The sequence below is a fragment of the Heteronotia binoei genome, chromosome 8 (genome assembly GCF_032191835.1).
Source record: "Heteronotia binoei isolate CCM8104 ecotype False Entrance Well chromosome 8, APGP_CSIRO_Hbin_v1, whole genome shotgun sequence".
In the NCBI taxonomy this organism is placed as follows: Eukaryota; Metazoa; Chordata; class Lepidosauria; order Squamata; family Gekkonidae; genus Heteronotia; species Heteronotia binoei.
The window spans coordinates 95,072,513-95,092,839 of record NC_083230.1 but is presented as its reverse complement, the minus strand read 5'-3'; the positions used below and the strand labels follow the sequence as shown (position 1 = coordinate 95,092,839).

General features: G+C 43.8%; 1 protein-coding gene across 2 annotated transcripts in view; it reads left to right on the top strand.

Moving 5' to 3' along the window:
* Positions 1-263: 263 nt before the first annotated feature.
* TRIM24 (tripartite motif containing 24) overlaps positions 264-20,327 on the top strand; it is a 74,883-nt gene continuing 54,819 nt past the window's right edge. For both annotated transcript variants that reach the window (XM_060245654.1, XM_060245653.1), the window contains exon 1: positions 264-601. In XM_060245654.1, coding sequence (XP_060101637.1) covers positions 289-601 — 313 coding nt within the window. In that variant the 5' untranslated portion in view covers positions 264-288. The remainder of the gene's footprint in view (positions 602-20,327) is intronic.

Sequence of the window (20,327 nt, the reverse complement as noted above, 5' to 3'; positions counted from 1 at the left end):
GGCTGGAGCCGGAATCCCACGGACGGGAGTCAGCCAGCCCGCCAGCCAGCCGCCTCCCCGCCAATCCTCTCGCAGGCCTGAGCTCAGCCCCCTCTCGTGCTCCTGGCCCGGCCAGCCCCTTCGTTCGCGCCGCCGCTGGGGAAGCCGCCTGGCCTGGCTTGGCCGGCCTCCCTTGAGCTGCGGCGGTGCCAAGTGAGCGCGCAGCTGCTGCTCCTCTCCGCCCCGCAGTGAGCGCCGAGGCGCCCGCCGGTGAATGCTCGCTCTGCCTCTGCCGGTCCCGCCGTCGCCATGGGTGGGGAAAACGAGGCGGAGAGCCGGCAAGGCCCCGCCGACCGGACCAACGGAGAGTCGCCGCTCAACCTGTTGGACACTTGCGGGGTGTGCGGGCAGCACATCCAGAGCCGGCAGCCCAAGCTGCTGCCTTGCCTCCACTCGCTGTGCCTGCGCTGCCTGCCCCCGCCGCACCGCTACCTCATGCTGCCGCCGCCCGCCGCGCCTTCCCCGGGCGGCGGCCCCAAAGACGCCCCCTTGCCGCCGCTCCTCCAGCCAGCCCCGGCCTCGCCGGGCTGCGCGCCGGCCTCGCCGCTCCACTGCAACCCGGGTAAGGCGCCACAGCCGGGGGACGCGCTTCGCCACGCCGGACCCGGGAGGGGGGAGGGGGTGGGTGGCAATCAGAAAGGTTCTGGTCAGGCTACGCGCACAATGCAAAAAGAGAGTTCCGGGGAGGGGGGGCGGCGGACTGATGGACAAAGAAAGGTACTGGGGCCAAAGCTTGCCTAGGAGTCCCTTTGTCAGGGAACCCGTCCCCTCCCCCCCAATTCCAGGGAGAGCGTGGAGGGAAAAGGCATTCTTTTGTCCCTTTACGGTGTGGATGAGGTGTGTGTGGGGGAAGAATAAGTCTCGAAGTAGATCTCCGGAATCGAGTTAAGCCCCATTTCCGTGAAGGTATTTCAGGCTACGCAGCCGTAGGCACACTTTGCTGGGGAAGTCGCAGAGGGGCTGACTTGCGATAAGGCTGTGTGGCGTGAGCTCCAGATAGTTGGGAAAGTGCTTGATCGGATGCATCAAGTGTGGCTGAGGTGGGGGGGGGGGAGGCGGTGGGATACAGAGACGTGAGCTGAGATGCAACAGGGAAAGGGAGCCAGAGAGGCATAGCTCGGCTATGAAAAAATAAACAGGGTTGGGGTTGTGTCTAGATGTCTCTGGTTTCAGTGGCAAAAAGGAAGCTGCTATAAAAGAAACGTGGGGCTTTAGATAGGGAATGTTTGTGATCCTGTCTATTAATGACTGCAAAAGCCATTGTTTACGCATGGCGTTCTGTGTTGGAATAAATATGAGGCAGGAAGTCCCATCCCAGCTGATGCCTGGTCTGAGCCAGGGATCCTTAATAACAGACTGTGGTCAAGCATTTTGTCTTAATTATCTTATGGCTCATGCTATTATCTGCAATACTGGTACTCTGACAGTGCTGTGACTGCTAAATCAGTATTCCAAAAGAAAAACTAGACTTACGGTGTCTCTAGACTGTGCTGCTGTTATATTTTAAGGCAGGGGTGTCGATTCATGAGGGATCGATCTGACATAAATGAGAGCTTGTTGGGCCGGGCCATGTGTGTCATAAAATGTAATGCCAGATAGCAGAGACATAAACTTTATAAAAGACACAGACAAGCACAAACATTTTTTAAAAAAATCTTTGAATAAAAAATGCTTAAAAGATAGCGCACTTGCAGTATTTTATTTAATAGTCTCTGATAACTGAAGGAAGCAAGAGAGAGGGAGAAGGAAGCAGACTTGCTGGCGGGCTTAATAGGAGTCCTCTGGGGGCCTGATTTGGCCCTCGGGCCTCATGTTTGCCACCCCTGTTTTAAGGAGTTACTGAAATGAAGGCCAATGCATTTGGTGAACTGCACTAAGGAATGTCATACTAGGGTTTTCTTAGGTACTTCTGGACAATCCTTGTCTATACAGAGATAATGTTTAGTTTCCTCAGAATGGGTCTCTTACAGATTCACCAGGTGAGTGCCACTGTTAAAAAAAATACTGAGGTATGGATATTTGTAGAGATGTTGCATTGTTTCTTCAAGGCAATTAAGTTTGTGGCTGCTTGGTAGGGGATGGAAGCATTTTGGAGAATGCTTGAGTGGTGTGTATTTTTGCCCTTTCAGTTTCTCAAAACATTTGAAACTGGTTTTTAAAAATTTATTTTGTTGAGTGTGCACATGTTGATACTCTGTCCCATGGAGTATGTAACCTAAAGTGATTTTTAATGAGAATACTGTGGTATCATTTGTGTAAAGGAATAGTCTTGAATTCTTGTAACCAGTTACTATCAAATCACTTCTTGGGGCAGATGTGTGCAGTTTTTAAAGGTGATGTACCCTGTTTTTATACTTCTGAGCCACCTTGATTGAATTCATAATAGTGGTCTAAAATGCATGTTTAAATTTGTCTAAAGTTCAAGGTACCATTTGCACATTGACATGGATGTGGCCAGAAACATATGCTTGCTAGGCTTGACCAAAACCCATTATGGAAGATGTTTATGCACACAGAAACACAGCTCTAGCCTGGCCTGTTAGCTAAACATGCCAAAGGAGTTTAGTAGTCTTGGAGAGGGGCATGAAACAAAGGAGTAGCACACTTATCTGGACTTGTGTAGATTTAGAAGCTGCCTAACCTGAGTTGAGGCCCAAGTGCAAAAGTGTCTGAGAATGGCAAGAATGTCCAGCTTCACAGAAGTGAAGACATAGTCAGGGGTGGCCAACGGTAGCTCTCCAGATGTTTTTTGCCTACAACTCCCATCAGTCCCAGCCATTGGCCATGCTGGCTGGGGCTGATGGGAGTTGTAGGCAAAAAACATCAGGAGAGCTACCATTGGCCACCCCTGACATAGATGGTTTGTATTGGTTGTGGGCCAACAGTTATGCATGTGTATGTGAAACTTGTAATTCTTATTTTTAAATCCACTTCGTTAAGATAAGTAGTAAAAATGAAGTGTTCCTTTCATATTTTAAGAGGATTTTCAGGTATAGATAACATTGTATGAAGCTTGCAGTTATAAAAGAAGAAGAAGATGATATTGGATTTATATCCCGCCCTCCACTCCGAAGAGTCTCAGAGCGGCTCACAATCTCCTTTACCTTCCTCCCCCACAACAGATACCCTGTGAGGTGGGTGGGGCTGGAGAGGGCTCTCACAGCAGCTGCCCTTTCAAGGACAACCTCTGCCAGAGCTATGGCTGACCCAAGGCCATGCCAGCAGGTGCAAGTGGAGGAGTGGAGAATCAAACCCGGTTCTCCCAGATAAGAGTCCGTGCACTTAACCACTACACCAAACTGGCTCTCCAGAACTGGCTCTCTTAGCCAAGGACATGCACCTTTATCAGGTGGTACAGCTAGCTATTTTTAGATGATTTTAAAAACTAGATATGGGAACTTGGATTGTTTGGAAGCAGCTTCTTAGAAGGGGCTCCTTGCTTGTGACTGGCTTATCTTTGGGGTAAGATAGTTTTAAGGACTCATGTAACAGCTCTTTTAATTATCTATGTAGCAATAATTGATGGTATAATTTTTTGTTGATTTAGTCAGTATTAAAAATGCAATAGTTTTAATCAAAGATTAAAATGGAAGCAATGTCAAGTCGGCAGATTCAGTAATGAGTCATTGTTGATACAAAATGACAATTGATACTGTTGTTCTCGGCTAGGTTAGTATTGAAAGACTAAAGATCAAACAGTAGAGTGCAATCATAGAAGGTACACTTCAAAGTGATTCTTCAGGGAGGGGGGACTATGCAGGGCACATTCACACATTGATGTTACCAATTCGTTCTCAGGCTTACTTTGGCCTTGAGCGTCGCTGGCTCCTGACTCCCCCTGAGCCAGGCCTGAGAAGGCACAGATAAAACTTTCACATATTCCCATTTCAAAGCAATACTACATAACAAAGAGAAGGAGGGGGGTAGGGAGAGTCCAAGCTAGTAGCAATGGAATACAGTTTGGCTTTACCTGAGCCAAAGTTAGGTACAGACTTGACCAGAGTTTTATATAGACTTGACAAGCAGAGATTCTCTAATAGCATTGACTTTGTACTGTACCCATATCAAATCTAGAACTTTTTGAGGTGTACCTCTTTGCCAAGAATTAAAGGATCTGATACAGGGAAGCTTACTAGATGCTTAAGGTATCTGGCTTCTAGTGGAGTACCAGATCAGGTTCAAGGTTTTGGTGTTTACCTTTAAGGCCCCTAATGATCTGGGACCCATGTATTGTCGGGACTCCCTCTTCTGGTTTACACGCCCCCCCCCTCCCCAAAGGGCATTAAACTCTGAAGATAAGAACTTACTTGTGGTCCCCAGCCCGAGAGATATCTGTCTGTCATCAACTAGGGCCAGGGCTTTTAGTGCCCTGGCCTCCAAGCTGGTGGAACTCTCTTCCCAGTAACATCTGTGCCCTGTGGGACTTAATGCAGTTCCACAAGGCCTGTAAGGCAGAGGTGTTCTGCTAGGTGTTTAGTTGAGGACAGTGATGGTATCCATCTGGCTGACACTCATACCCCTTGCCCCAGCTCTGCCAGGCAGTGGCACAACTATAAGTTCTGACTGCCATCTAATTAAATTGATTACTGAAATTTTATTGTAATTTCAGTGTTTTAACCTCAAATTAGTATGAATATGGTTATTTTATCTATCATTGTACACCGCCCTGAAAGGAAGGGTAGTACAAAAATTGGATCTAATAAATAAATAACTGCTTATATTTGAATCAGGCCTGACCAGAGTAATCCAGAACAATGTTATATTCCTTTATTTGAAGTAGCCTTCAAGACTCCTATAACAGTCACCAAGCAGCTTTTCCCGCATCACATAATTTTCAATTACAATGCCTCCTCCTTTTCAGACTCAGTGATTTCTGCAAGGAAGTAGACCAACCATGAGGTTGGGTAACAGGTAGGATCCAGAAACCAGCTAGAGAGCCAGTTTGGTGTAGTGGTTAAGTGCACGGACTCTTATCTGGGAGAACCAGGTTTGATTCCCCACTCCTCCACTTGCACCTGCTGAGATGGCCTTGGGTCAGCCATAGCTTTCATAGAGGCTGTCCTTGAAAGGGCAGCTGCTGTAAAAGCACTCTCAGCTCCACCTACCTTACAGGGTGTTTGTTGTGTCTGTGGGGGGCGGGGAAGGTAGAGGAGATTGTGATCGCTCTGAGATTCAGAGTATAGAGCGGGATATAAATCCAAAATCATCATCATCTTCTTCTACAAAGGCTTTGGGGGCTGAGCGGTGGCTTTTATGCACTTTTAGTCACATTGAGAAAGGAACAGTTTTTCTACAGTGACAGTATTGGGTTCCAGCTAGTAATTTTGAACCCTACTAGAAGGTTTGGATGTTAGGGGAGTGTAAATTAGAAAGAATTCCAAATGTGGGAATGATTAACTGTGTTCAAAAGTATGGGAAATACAGGAAATGTCACTTGGGAGGGTTGGGTCACCTGCCCAGAATACCAGTGTGATCTGGTTTAACAAAAGACTGGGCAGAACTTGATGGCCCTTCTTGGGTCTGTGATTAAATTACTAGAGTGGTGAGCCTGAATGACAAAGGCGAGGAGGTAGCCGGTAGGCCATTCAAAAGAGATAATAAAAACAATGAAGATACTCCAAATAAAATGAAATCAGCAAGCTTGCTGGGTGACATTGGGTCAGTCACACCCTCTCTGCTATCTATGATGGCCACTTTCACTTTCCACTGCCCTCAAGGAGCTTCAACCATTCATTTTCAAATGGTGGATTGGAATAATGGGAGAGAAAAGGAGGTATTTGGCAGTTTAACTGATGCCAACTGACACAGTTAGGGGTTGTTGGATTTTGGTGGGGGAAGTGTTAGGAGGCCTTCTGGTTAGACAGGGAATCCATTAAGGACTTCAGGTTCTTTGAAGATAAGTAAGGGTGCGTGTTTGCTGACATGGATAGTCCAGGCTAGCCCAATCTCATCAGATTTCACCAGGCTTCTCACAGCTTTCACCCCACCATCAATCTAACTGAATTACACAAGAAATAAGTTTCCAGGACACCTCTGTATGGATGCATGAGAGATACATAAGTACCATGTTATATTGGAAATCAGCAGATCGGCAAACATATCTATATGCCTCCAGCTGCCATGCCAACCACATCAAACAAATATCCAAGCCTGAATCTTTTAGTCACATCTGCTTCAACCTCTCAGCCAGAGATACTCATTTGAAGTATGTGCAACAGATATTTTTGCCACTACAATGTCCCCCTGATATGATGAGAAAGATGACTGGAAAAGCTGGAATGATATCCAGGGACAACTTACTACAAGACAAGCCCAAATAAAATGATAAAAGAACACCACTACAGCTCACAACTCAAGCCAGTTTGATGCATTATAAATGACCTATGACCCATGGTGGATAGCGACACTTCCCTCACACAGGCACTGAAGGGCCAGCCTTTTCGTGCTTCAGACAACCTGTTAGCCAAAATCAACTTCTCATCTACAATGATGAACGGTAACATGGACTCTAGTACCAAGGCCGGCGATAAACCAAGATGTCAGCTTTGCTCTCATATGGATCCTAATAATACCATAATTGGACCCAGCAACATCAGCCATACCATCTCAGCTTCCTACTCCTGCTCATCCTCTAATGTGATTTATGCCATCACATATCAGCAGTGCCCTTCCACTCTCTACATTGGGCAAACAGGCCAGTCCCTTCAACAAAGGATTAATGGACATAAGTCTGACATCAGAAACCACAATATTTAAAAACCAGTGGGGGGACATTTTAACATTTCTGGACATTCCGTTGCTGACCTAAAAGTAGCAGTTGTCTTACAAAGGAATTTCAAAGAAATCAGAAAGAGAGACTACTGGATTGCAACTGATAACAAAGCTCAAGGCAAATGCATCCACTTGGATTGAGTTGAGGACTCAGCTTCAGTAATTATACCAAAGATTAATGTCCATATTAAGGCATATAAAATAACACAGTGATGTTTCCAAATAACAACTGCTTCCAAAACATAGGGAAAAATCGACAAAGCAGATGTTTTCCCAAAATTTAGCAAGGATCAGCAAGCTTCCAAATTACAAATGCTTCCAAAAAATGGACAAAGAGTGGCAGTACAGATGCTTCCAAGAAGTGGCGCGAGGAGTGACAGTGTAGCAAGGAGCAGGAGGCTTCTGAATGATAAATTTTATCCAAAAAATGGAGCGCAGAACAGCAGAACAAATGCTTCCAGGAAGTGAGAGTGACAGGATACGCCCTTCTGGAATTGGAGGTGGTTTTGTGTAGACTTTTCTGCTTGCTTCCATTTATATGTTGACTTTCAGCAATTCTTAGTTGGAACCCAGTGAGAATGAATGTATATTCAACAGTGTGGAATCAGCCTGCACACTGTTTCAGATGCACTGTTCTGCTTAGTTATTGAGGCTGTTAGTAGATTTCTGGAGAAGTCCATTAAAAGTTATGCTGGGCATGTTTCGCTATAAATTCTATTAGTTTATTGTCCTTAATCTTGGACTATATATTTTAAAATATAGAATAAAATATAGAATATTTATATAAATATATTATAAAATATATAATACAAAAAAACCCAGCAGGAACTCATTTGCATATTTAGCCACACCTCCTGACACCAAGCCGACCGGAACTGTGTTCCTAGTGCATCCCTGCTCAAAAAATGCCCTGTAAACTATGCATCATAGTTTGAAATATTTATTTATTAGATTTATATCCTATCCATGCTGGAGCAGGCTCAGGGCAGTTTACAGGCCAATAGGCAACAGAACATAAAATCATTAAAACAAATATACATATTTTAAAAATTCAGGTGCTATATCAATACGATATTGATATATTAATGTATTTAGTGGTATGAGACCTATTACATATAATTAATTTTACTTGTTGGTCTTTGCATGTGGTGGCATTTCATTTTGCTGGTATTCCAACACCAAATTTCCTGTACCTTTTGTTGCTAATGTCTAACTGTCATTTTCATTTCCTCCCAGGATGCCATGTGGGTAGTAACAGATAAACAATCGGCTTGCGTTAACTATTATTCCCTGTCACACGTATTCAGTATGCATTTCTATGCATTCCATGAAGACAATTTCAGAGGGTAGTAATGTTGGTTTGCAGTAAAACAGCTAGATTCAGTTCCAGTAGCACCTTGGACTAACAATATTTTCAGGGTATAGACTTCTGAGAACAGCCTTCATTAAGTATCTGAAAATCTTTCTGGTCTCTAAGGAGCTACTGGACTTGAGTCTACCTCTTGCACGTGCATGTACACCTGTTTGTAAGGAAAAGTCATCATGCATTCACTTCTCAGATGAAACCAGCGGCCAATACTTTGGGTTTCAATCACATGTTCAGCAGTTTATGTTTGAATAAAGCATGCTAAGTAATGCATGTATTAAGAAAACCAAGTGTACGCTGTACATGCATTCATTGTAACTTGTACATAGGGCTTATTTTGCTTTCATTTTTTGTAGTTTTGCTGCCTTGTGTCTTTGTGTGATACTTCTCTTTGTCCATTGCTGCCCCAGTCATCATCTCTAATCTTCCCACTCCCAATAGTTTACAAGAGTTGTAGTTTTTCAGACTGTTACTTTCAACTGGCTTTCACATTTGTTGTCTCATCAGTATAGAGCTTTTTTTTTAACACCCCCCCCCCCCGCTCTGCTGTTTGTTCTGTTTTGGAGCCCAGCCTATCACCATAATGGGCTACCCATTTTACTAATAAACACCATTTTAAATAGTGTTATATTTGCATTACATGTTGGACCAGAAGTGCACTCATGAAAACAGTGCTACATGGATTTTATACAAAGAGGCTGGAGAAGAAGGCACATCCACACTCACAAAGGTGTTTATCTGCAGATTCCGCCTTCCAGCTGTTGCCCCCCCCCTTCCAAACTGTCTGTAAGAGTCTCCTGATCCCCAAGAGCATCTACTCAAGGTTTGGGTACAGCAGCTGGAAGGATAGATAAGAAGCCTTTGTTCTGCAAACAGAACTCCAGTCACAATTCTTGGGATTCAATCTTGTGCTTTTAGAAATTGGAAGATTTGGGTTGTGTTAAATCTGTTTTAGTAAAATTAAACAGGAGCACAGTGGCACCTTCAAAACTAAAAAAACCTTTTTCCAATATAAACTTTAATAGGTCAGAGCTCACTCAGATTAATGAAAGCCATTGCTGTTATCTGTACTTAAACTTACAAAACAACAGAAGGGGTGAGAGATGTCACAAAGAGAGGACAGTTTGAAACAATAAATGTACAGAGACATCAGTCCATTCTTAGTGGATGAGGGACATTCTGAATTGTTGAAGATGAGCAGAGGAGGATTTACATTAGATTTGTCCATGGGAGTATGTTTCAATTTTGTTATTAATTCAAAAGGAAATATTTTATTATTGGACTGTTTCATAAGATTTTTTTTCATTTTTGTTTCTTTCATTTTTCCATTTTCATAATTCTCCATTGTTATTATTTCTGATTTCTTTCAATGGAAAATATGCATGCCGTTCTCTTGGGTGTGTACTTTCACGGCTTACTATCCACATTAGGACATCCACAGTGCCAAATTTGAGACGTGAGGCAGTGAAAGTCACCCGTGTTGTTTATTTGATACAAGTTTATAGGAAAGAGTCCAAACAGTAGCAAGACAGCACAGCAGCCATTTGGCTTGAAGGACAGTAGCATAAGGAACAGGCAAAGGAAGGGCATTTGGTGGCACAAGGAGGCAAGGCATAGATTTACTTGGACAGGTTAAGATTTGGAGAACAGCAGACAAGCAGAAGGGCAAGATGCAAGGAAAAGGCTGGCACAGTAGAACAGGAACTGGGAGTAGAGGAAGGCATAGTCCCAGTCCATATCCTTTGGCATTGATATACCTCACCACATCTATGCAATCCTAATGGTTACAGCTTGCAGTCAGTGAAGAAAGCCCAGAGCTTCTCTTTCTCATCCAAGGAACACTGTGCTCTCTTTTTGTCCTTATTAGGAAAATATTGCCTGCCTTATAAAAGTGAAAGCAACAGAGACAGATACTGCCTCTGTTTAAGAAAGCAGAATAAAATTAAAATCATGGGTTTTTTTTCATTATAGGCTGTTCAGGTGGAGAATGTGTTTCATTTTCATATTTCATACTAATTATGAAATGCCCCATTTTATAATTACTTTAATTAATGGGAAAAACATATGCATCTAATTACCATTGCATCAGAACTAATCAAGTAGAATGCATTATGGAGCAGGATAAGCAGAAGTACTTAACATCTCTAAAGAGTTAAGCACTTCTAGTAGCACTTACAGTGAGTCTTTGTTCAGGCTTTGAGGAAAGAGTGTTGAATCTCTTGGTGAGTCCTAACTGAACACACTTGTGTTGGATTCTCCCTTTGGAATTAGTTTGCAGGAGCATAGTAATGTGAGGTCTGTAACAGTAACAAGAGTACAGTAACGTTAAGTCTTAAAAGATTAAAATGTCCCCTAACGTTTATGAAAATAGTGGTTTTTAATGTCAGATGTTTATCCATTTATTATTTTTTGTAGGGAATGTTTGCCCATTGTAGAGAGCAGAAGAGTATGTTGTTGGCATATGGTGGATATTTACTTTGGAGGATGAGCAAGTACATTTGAGTGGATGAGCTCACGGTGATTTTTTTGTTATGACTGAGTGCCTCTCAGGAGGAAATTGGCTTCTAGGTTTGTTGCAGGGTTTAATTCCTGGGTCTTTGTCTTTGATGATTCATTGTTGTTAGTGAGGTGCCATTTTAGGTTGTAGGGCCATTTGTAAGCAAGGAATGGTACCCAAGGCCTGTGAAAAATAACTATCATCGCTCAGGATGGCCTGCTAGTTGCTGATGTGTTGGATTGATTTGAAAAGTGAGCTGTAGGTGACAATCAGTACTGTTCTGTTGTTTTTTTTAGTCTGTCTTGTAGCAGGCTTTTTCTGGGTACTGAAAATAAATTGACATTGTCAGTCTGTTTCTCTTCTTCATTAGGTAGGTATTGTGATCTTAAGAATGCTTGTTGTAAATCCCTCTGGTGAGAGCTCAGAGAGTGGAGCAAATGTGATTGTGATCTGTTTGATTGTAGAAAACTATGACTTGTCTTCTGTGCTATGGTCGGTAGCTGAAAGAATATAGATAGTTGCGACAGTTGGTAGGTGTTCAATATAATGTGGTATTCATGCCCCCATAAGTGCATAATGGAAAATTTTGGGGAGCAGTGGGGAAAAAAACCTCTTATATTGTAGACATTTATCATTTTAATAATTGTTGGTGTTTAAATTGAAATAATTTTAGCAACACCTAATGTGTTCTAATGTGTTTAGTAATACATTATTAATGAAATAAAGCAAGAGACCTTGAAGACAAAGAAAGTTTTATTCAAGGTATAAACTTTTGTGTGTTACACACACACTTCTTCAGATACAATGACATGGGAGAAAAGCAATCAGATATATAAACAGAGTTGGAAAAAATGAATTAGCATATAACATGATGTTAACATTTTGAGACAAAGCAGGGACAACAAGCCAAGTGCTCAGGATCAATAGCTGTATGGATCCAAATAAGAGGAAACAACATTTAATGCAATAAATATGTCAAAATAGGAGATAAGTGTGTAAGATGCTTTCTGATTGTGGGAAAGTTAACTTTATGATCCCTATCTGCCTCCCCTCGAGTGAAGGTGACAATCACTATATGTTGTTCTAAATACCATATTAATATGCTGTTCTTAGAGGAGTTGTGTCTGAAAAAAACCTATTGTATTCTATTAGAAACAGTATTCCATTATATTATTCAAAAGAGAGAGAGATAGGAATGCATAAAAATACATAGGGTGTATAGTTCTTACAGAGGACATATAGGAGAGAGAGAGAGATGCATACAAGTCTACATTATTATTGAGTTCTATGTTCTCAATGTTATAAAGTTTACTTTAGTGTGCTGGTAGTCCTACCTACTGTGACTCTATGGAGTTTCTGTCCAAGTATACTTCCCTTTTTAACTATGTAAGTAATTTGTTTTCTATCTTCAACTTTTATCTTTTCCAACTTCTCAGTTGCCAAAAATTAAAGGTTCATGTGCAGTTAGGGTGGCCATAATTTCTGCAGGCCAGCCAGGGACACCTTGAGGGGGGAAGGAATGTGTGTGCAGCCTGTCACTAATAACACAGGTCGAGATGCAGGACAGGAACCCGGAAGTGACCGACAGGCTGCTTCAGCGTGCCGCTGCGCCGGCCCCCTGGGCCCCACAACGATGGGACCGATGCAACAGGGACGGGCTCGAAACACTCTATAACCCCTCAAAAGAACAGCAGTCTAGCTCGCTTCCCCCGAGCCCTGCCGCCATAAGCCTCAAGGGGGCTCTTTTTGCGGCATCTCCCAGCGGGAGGGTGGCACCCGCACGGGACACATATCAAATGAAAGAGGGGGCGCAGGGCTATCAGAAACAGCTGGCGGAGGGAGTCGGGAGACCACCCCACTGGGGGATCCACACCCCGAAAGTGATGAAGGTGGCGCAGATAGAGCCAACAAAGCAAACAGGACAAAATAAATAGGCTGCATTATGCAGCACAGTTGAGAAAGTGCCTTATCCCATATACTGATGAAGTAGATACAGGATCTGAGAACAAAATTGCACCAGAAGACACAAACACAAAGCTCCCTTACACTGAATCAGTGCTTGGGTCCACCAAAGTCAGTATTGTTTACTCCAGTCACAAACACAAAGCTCCCTTACACTGAATCAGTGCTTGGGTCCACCAAAGTCAGTATTGTCTACTCCAGTCACAAACACAAAGCTCCCTTACACTGAATCAGTGCTTGGGTCCACCAAAGTCAGTATTGTCTACTCCAGTCACAAACACAAAGCTCCCTTACACTGAATCAGTGCTTGGGTCCACCAAAGTCAGTATTGTCTACTCCAGTCACAAACACAAAGCTCCCTTACACTGAATCAGTGCTTGGGTCCACCAAAGTCAGTATTGTCTACTCCAGGGGTGGCCAGAGGGAGGGAGGGAGGGAAGGAAGGAGGGAGGGAGGGAAGGAAGGAAGGAAGGAAGAAAAGGAAGGAGGGAGGGAGGAAGGAGGGAGGGAGGGAAGGAAGGAAGGGAGGAGGGAGGGAAGGAGGGAAGGAAGAAAGGAGGGAGGGAAGGAAGGAGGGAAGGAAGGAAGGCCGCCCCCCCGCCAGCCGCCCCCCCCCGCTTTCGGCCCCCTCCCTCCCTGCCTGCCCTGCTTACCTGCTTCAGGGCGGGTGGAGGCCCGCGCACGGGGCCCGGCGGTGGCGGCGGAGAGGCCGGGGAGGCGGCGGAGAGGCCGGCGCTGGTCGCTGGAGGCTCTCCAGCGACCAGCGCCGGCCTCTCCGCAGCCTCCCCGGCCTCCTCCTGCAATGTAGGGCCCGCGCACGGGGCCCGGCGGCGGAGGCCGGGGAGGCGGCGGAGAGGCCGGCGCTGGTCGCTGGAGGCCCTCCAGTGACCAGCGCCGGCCTCTCCGCTGCCTCCCCGGCCTCCTCCTGCAGTGTAGGGCCCGTGCACAGGGCCCGGTGGCGGAGGCCAAGGAGGCGGCGGAGAGGCTGGTGCTGGTCGCTGGAGGGCCTCCAGCGACCAGCACCGGCCTCTCCGCCGCCTCCCTCGCCTCCTCCTGCAGTGTAGGGCCCGCGCACGGGGCCCCGCGCGCGGGCGGGGAAGGCGGCGAGTGAGGGAGGGAGCATCCCCGCGCATGCGCAGAGCCTGCCACAATCGCCCTGCGCACGCGCGGGGACGCTCCCTCCCTCCCTCCCTCGCCGCCTTCCCCGCCCGCGCGCGCGGCCCACCGGCTCTCTGGCTGGCTAAACCGGGACCTCTAATGGTCCCGGTATAGCCAGCGCGGGAGCCGGGAATTGGGGGCCAGAACCGGGACTTTCCCGGGTGACCGGGACGGTCTGGCCACCCTATGTGCAGTGGTAGTGTAGGATGAAGCAGTTTGCAACACTTTCTCATATGTTGGGTATACTTGCAGTTTATCTGGTAGAAAATGGTTATCCTTATTCTGTAAACAGAACTATTAGTTCAGATTTATATGCTACATTATGCACTATGTTGCTAAATTGGTAAAAGAGATTTACATTTAATAGGTAAGAAATTGCATATATTATGGTTTTTCCAAAAATTTCCATCCTGCCCCCAATGGCTTCTAAATTTTTATAAATTTTACATCGCTACACTCATTGCTTAATTGCACAGTGGTGTCCAGAAAATATACCTGTTGCATGGACTGGTACATGCTCAGATTGATGAGGGAGGGGTGAAAGCTGTTGAAGTCCTGGTAGAACCTTGTGATAGCTTTCTTTTTCTGTGTCCAGATGATGAAATGTCATGAATAAATCTCAATTATAGGAGAGGTGTCAATGAGTAAAAGCCAAGGTGGGATTGTTCCAATTCAGTCATGAAAATATTTGTATACTTTGGTGGCTTGTTGGATACATACCGCTCTGCAATTAATCTGAAATATAAACTCTTGTCAAATCTGAAATAGTTATTCATACAAAGTGGTAAAGTTTGGTAGGAAGGTCTGTTATGGAATTTTAGGGATAATATTCCTGATGGCTTGTCCTCACTAGTGGTCCTCACTCAGTCTGAGAATCGATTGATTTTTATTTTGGTTGGTTATTATCTCCACTTCTACCCTTCTGTTGCTTGTAAATTAACTTCCATGGATATACACTTTATGTATCTGATGAAGTCAGCTATAGTCGTGACAATTTATGCTGGGATAAATTTTGTTAGTCTTAAGGTGCCATTGGACTTCAGTTTTATTTATTTGTGTGTCCATGTGTGTAGATGTAAAAAGTCACTGAAATTGAAGCTGTGGTGAGAGAATATTCTAGGCTGACAGAACCATCTGGATAAAACAGCCTGGTGAGACATAACAAGGAAATAAATCACAGTTATTCCTATGATCTTAAAGGTGCTCCATTTTTTTTAATCTTTCTGAGAGTTTGCTTTGAGGGAAGGCTTAGTATGCTTCATCGTTATACTGATTTGTGTGATTAAGTAACAGCTCGGGTTTTGTGACAAAAAAGGGAAACATAATAATGTACAAGCTTGCTGTGTCCTGAGATGATGACTTAAGGTGTGTGGTTTAGACATCTTGATATTTTATGCTGATGTTAGTAAGTCTAGGGTAAAGTTAGATTCAGGTGGGTAGTCTGAAGCAACAGAACAAACTTTGAGTCCAGTGGCATTAGGGTTGCCAGCCCCCCAGTACAGGCAAGAGTCTCTTAGTTTCAGGAGCTCCTCTCCCCCACCCCAGTCACCTCCTCTTACCAGGACCTCCTCTTACCTGAATGTCATCACAACATGCGCATAGAAACCGAAAGTGATATAGGCATGTCAGAGGGCAGCACTCTGGTTTTTGGGCAAAACTCAAAGTGAAAGTGAAATCTCTCATAGAGTTGAAGTGAAATCTCTCATAGAGTTTTGTCCAAAAAACAGAGCATTGCCCCCTGATGTGCCTACATCATTTTCTGTTTAAATAGGCATGTTGCAATGCTCCTCCCAACTCTTGGAAAGGCCCTCCCTCTCCCCTTCCGGTGTGACGATTGGGCCTGGCAACCCTAAGTGGTACCTTTAAGTGGCCCCCAACTTAAGGTAAAGCTGTTAGCTTGATTAGCAACCCTGAACTTGAACCTACAGCCATTTTGCTGAAACCTAACTGAAGTACATGCTGCATAGCTAGGGCTTTGGGGTACTCTGCAGTAAACACATTTACATTTTACACTCAGGCTGTCCAAACTCTGTGATGCTTTACATTTTGTGGATTTGCCTGATTTCTCTTACTTTTCATAATTCTGCTGTTTTTCTATTCCATTTAATTATCTGTCTGCTGGATGTTGTTGTTGTTCAGTCGCACAGTCGAGTCTGACTCTTTGCGACCCCATGGACAAAGTTACGCCAGGCTCTCCTGTCTTCCACCATCCCCCGAAGTCTGCTCAAATTCGTGTTTGTTACATCAATAATGTTGTTCGGCCATCTCACCTTTTGCCATCCCCTTCTTCTTTTGCATTCTGTTTTTCCAGCATCAGGATCGTCTCTAGTGAGTGCTCCCTTCTCATTTGGTGGCCAAAGTATCTGAACTTCAGCTTCAGCATCTGACCTTCCAGGGAACAGTCAGGGTTGATTTCCCTTAGGACTGATTGATTTGATCTTCTTGCAGTCCAAAGGAGTCTCAAGATTCTTCTCCAGCACCACATCTCAAAAACATCTATTCTTTTGTGCTCTGCCTTCCTTATGGTCCAGCTCTCACAGCCATACATTACTACTTGGAATACCATTGCTTTCACTATATGGAGTTTTGTTGGCAGGGTGATGTCTCTATTTTTTATTACACTGCCCAGGTTCGCCATAGCTGTCCTCCCAAGGAGCAAACATCTCTTTACTTTCATGGCTACAGTCACCCTCTGCAGTGATCTTGGATCCCAGAAATATGAAGTCTATCACTACTTCCCCTTCTATTTGCCAATGTGTGATGGGACCGGATGCCATGATCTTAGTGTTTTTTATGTTGCATTTCAAGCCTACTTTTGTGCTCTCCTCTTTCACCCTCAACAAGAGGTTCTTTAGGTCTTCCTTACTTTCTGCCATTAGAATGGTGTCAGCTGTATATCTGAGGTTGTTGATGTTTTTCCCGCCAATCTTAATTCCGGCTTCTGGTTCGTCCAGGCCAGCATTCTGCATGATGTACTCTGCATATAAATTAAATAAGCAGGGTGACAATATACATCCTTGTCAAACTCCTTTTCCTATTCTAAACCAATCAATTGCTTCTTGACCCTTATACAGGTTTCTCAGGAGAGATGTGAGGTGGTCTAGTACTCCAATCTCTAAGGACTTGCCACAGTTTGTTGTGACCCACACAATCAAAGGCTTTAGTGTAGTTAATGAAACAGAAATAGATGTTTTTCTGATACTCCTGTGCTTTCTCCATAATCTATCGAATGTTGGCAATTTGATCTCTAGTTCCTCGACCTCTCCAAAACCCAGCTTGAACTTCTGGTAGTTCCTGATCGACATACTGCTAAAGCCTAGCTTGTAGGATCTTTAACATGACCTTACTGGCATGTGAAATGAGTGCAATGGTGCGATAGTTTGAACATTCCTTGGCATTACCCTTCTTTGGGATTGGAATATAAACTGATCTTTTCCAATCCTGTGGCCACTGTTTCATTTTCCAGATTTGTTGGCATAATGTGTGCATCACTTTAACAGCATCATCTTTTAGGACTTTGAATAGCTCAATTGGGATACTGTCATCTCTGCTTGCTTTGTTGTTAGTAATGCTTTCTAAGGCCCATTTGACTTTACACTCCAGGATATCTGGCTCAAGGCCATTGATTTCACTGTCATGGTTGTCAAGGACATTGAGATCCTTCTTGTATAATTCTTCTGTGTATTCTTGCCACCTCTTCCTGATCTCTTCTGCTTCTGTTAGGTCCCTACCATTTTTGTCCTGGATACAGGAAGGCTAAATGAGCTGTACCCAGTGTTAAAGTCTTGCACCAATTATAGGAAATCCCCTACCACATCTCTTTTGCTTTGGATTTTCAGCAACTATATCTTCAGAATATTGAAACAATTATAAATTGGCTTTTTCCTAATGAGATACCAATTATTATATATTGTATTTTGGGATGTATTTAGTCTTGCGGGTAATAATTGTGTTAATTATGTTAATGTATTTTTTGTATTTCTCCAGAATCCCAACACCCCACCCTGAGCTTAACTCTTTTATTTATTAAAACATATATACCGCCTTTCATTGCTCAAGGTTGCTTAAAATAGTTTAAAACATCTCCAGTTAAAACCAAAAAAGCATGGCAAACCCAGAATATTTTCCCTCCCTTAAAGATGCCTGTCACTGGAAACCCCCTCAAAAGCCCTGGCAAACAAACCTCTTCAGGGAGCTTATTCCACAGAGCCACAGTCATCATGGAAAAGGCCTAGGCTCTGGTCAATAACCGATGGGCTTCTTTAACTGATGGATTAGTGACAAGATGGCTGACTAATTACTGTTGTTGGTACACAGGGCATACGCAAGGTGATGTTCTTCAAGATATGTGGTGCTGCTATCAAACCTCCTTTTTTGCTGGTGTTTCTTTTCCCTTTTCCACCTTTCCCTGGTATTAAGAGCTCTTCTTTGTCATTCATATCAGGCCCTTAAGAGCCACTCTGGTGTAGTATTTAAGTGTGTGGACTCTTATCTGGGAGAACCAGGTGTTATTCCCCACTCTTCCACATGCAGCTGCTGGAGTGACCTTGGGTCAGTCACAAGTTCTATCAGAGCTCTTCTGCTCAAGAGCAGTTCTCAGGAGAGCTCTCTCAGCCCCACCTACCTCATAGGGTGTCTATTGTGGGAAGGGGAAGAGAAACGAGATTGTAAGCCACTCTGAGACTCTTGAGTGAAAGGCGGAGTATAAATCCAATCTCAACTTCTTCAAGCAATACTGTATCCATAATAAAGGTTGAAGGCCAGCAAATAAGAGTACTTCCACCTTAATCTTGTTATGATCATTGGTAAACAATGTAGTCTGAGGCAGAGATCAGTTTCTCCCTTGCCTAGATCTAGACCATTATTCAGGTTCCCTTAGTAATTATTCAAGCCATTTAGACACAATGGATCCTGGAGCAATAATATTTCAGCCAACATCTTTAGCTAAAAGTTCTCCTTTCAGCAGCTATTAACATCAGCTAATTAGAACTAATTGGGGGGGCAGACCTTTTCTTGCCCCCCTAACCTTAAACAATAAATGCTCTTCCTACCATAATTTTCCTGCTCTGTCTGTGTGGTATGTTTAGGATGGTGACTGAAGGCATGTAGATATATTTGGCAATCAGTACGTTTTTAGTATAAGGTGGTTTTTATGTGTCCATTATGTGTTTGTACAGTGGTGTGGAGAACAACTAGTACATTTTCTAAACATATCTACATGCCTCTAGTCACCATCCTAAACATGCCCAACAATTCATTGTCTACAGCCAATCTCTACACTGCAGCTGTGTCTGTTCCATTTCCTCTGATAGAGATTCTCACCGGTGGGATGTACCACAGGTAAGAATTACAGTATGCACCTGATATAGTGAAGCCACAGATCAGCAAAACCAGAATGATGCCAAGGGTTAACCTGCTACAAGACAGGCCAGATAAACAACAGAATACCACTGTTGTTTGTATACAGCTCTCAGCTCAAACCAGTTCAGTGCATCATTAATGGCATGCAGCCTATGCTGAACAATGACACTTTGTCACACACACATTGGGATGTAAATTGTTTCTTCCTAACTTTAGCAACTTCTCACCCACAATAGCGTGCTTGCTAAAACTGACCTTGGGGCCAGCGCCCACAATAAACCAAGATGCCAATGTAGCAGAGAAAATAACAAGGTCCGCACATAATTTCTGATATGAAGCGATGTTTTACTTTGGTACCAAAGCTGAACTCAGTTGAGCAACGCAGTCCAATGGAACTGAAATGAATCATTCTGAATACACACAGTTTTCTAACAAGCAAGCAGGCAGGCAGGCGCACTGGCTTATCTGATTTCAACAATCCCGCCTTCGCGAAGTTTTCTGGTAAAATTCCATGACATCATTCCTTTACTTTATCTGTTACAGCAAGACGCTGTTAGGAGGCGGTTTCCTTATCTAGTCAGCCAGCTTAGGCACACACCCACTCAGGCAGTGATCAGTGCCCCAACAGAAAGTTACATCAGACACCCTAGTTGGAAGGTAATGTTATAGGGGTATTAATTAATTATTCAGGGGCTCCCCTTCACCAACTCTGTCCCCATATTCACTCTGACAACATAATCACTAAACCTAACAACACCATATCTATTTCATTCACTTGTTCATCTTTTGATGTTTGTGTGCATGCGTGTGTTTAAATAAAATCACATGTCAACTATGTCCTTTCATTTTCTATGTTGGACAAACATGTCAGTCCCTACACATAATAATAAGTATGAATAAATCTAACAGCCAAATCATAAAACTCAAAAGCCAGAAGTGGAATATTTTAATCTTCCAAACATTCCACTAAGAGTGGCAGTCCTCAAACAGAGAAGCTTCAAGAGGAGACTTAAACTCAAGATTGTTGAACTTGAGTTCATTTAAGAATTTGGAACAATGACCACCCAGGGCTGAGTAGGAACATAGGATTCTTTTTGATCCATAGCATTTCCTCTTGCTTTAAGCCTGGTAATTACATTTTGCATTGTGCCCCTGCATCCTGACAGTAACATC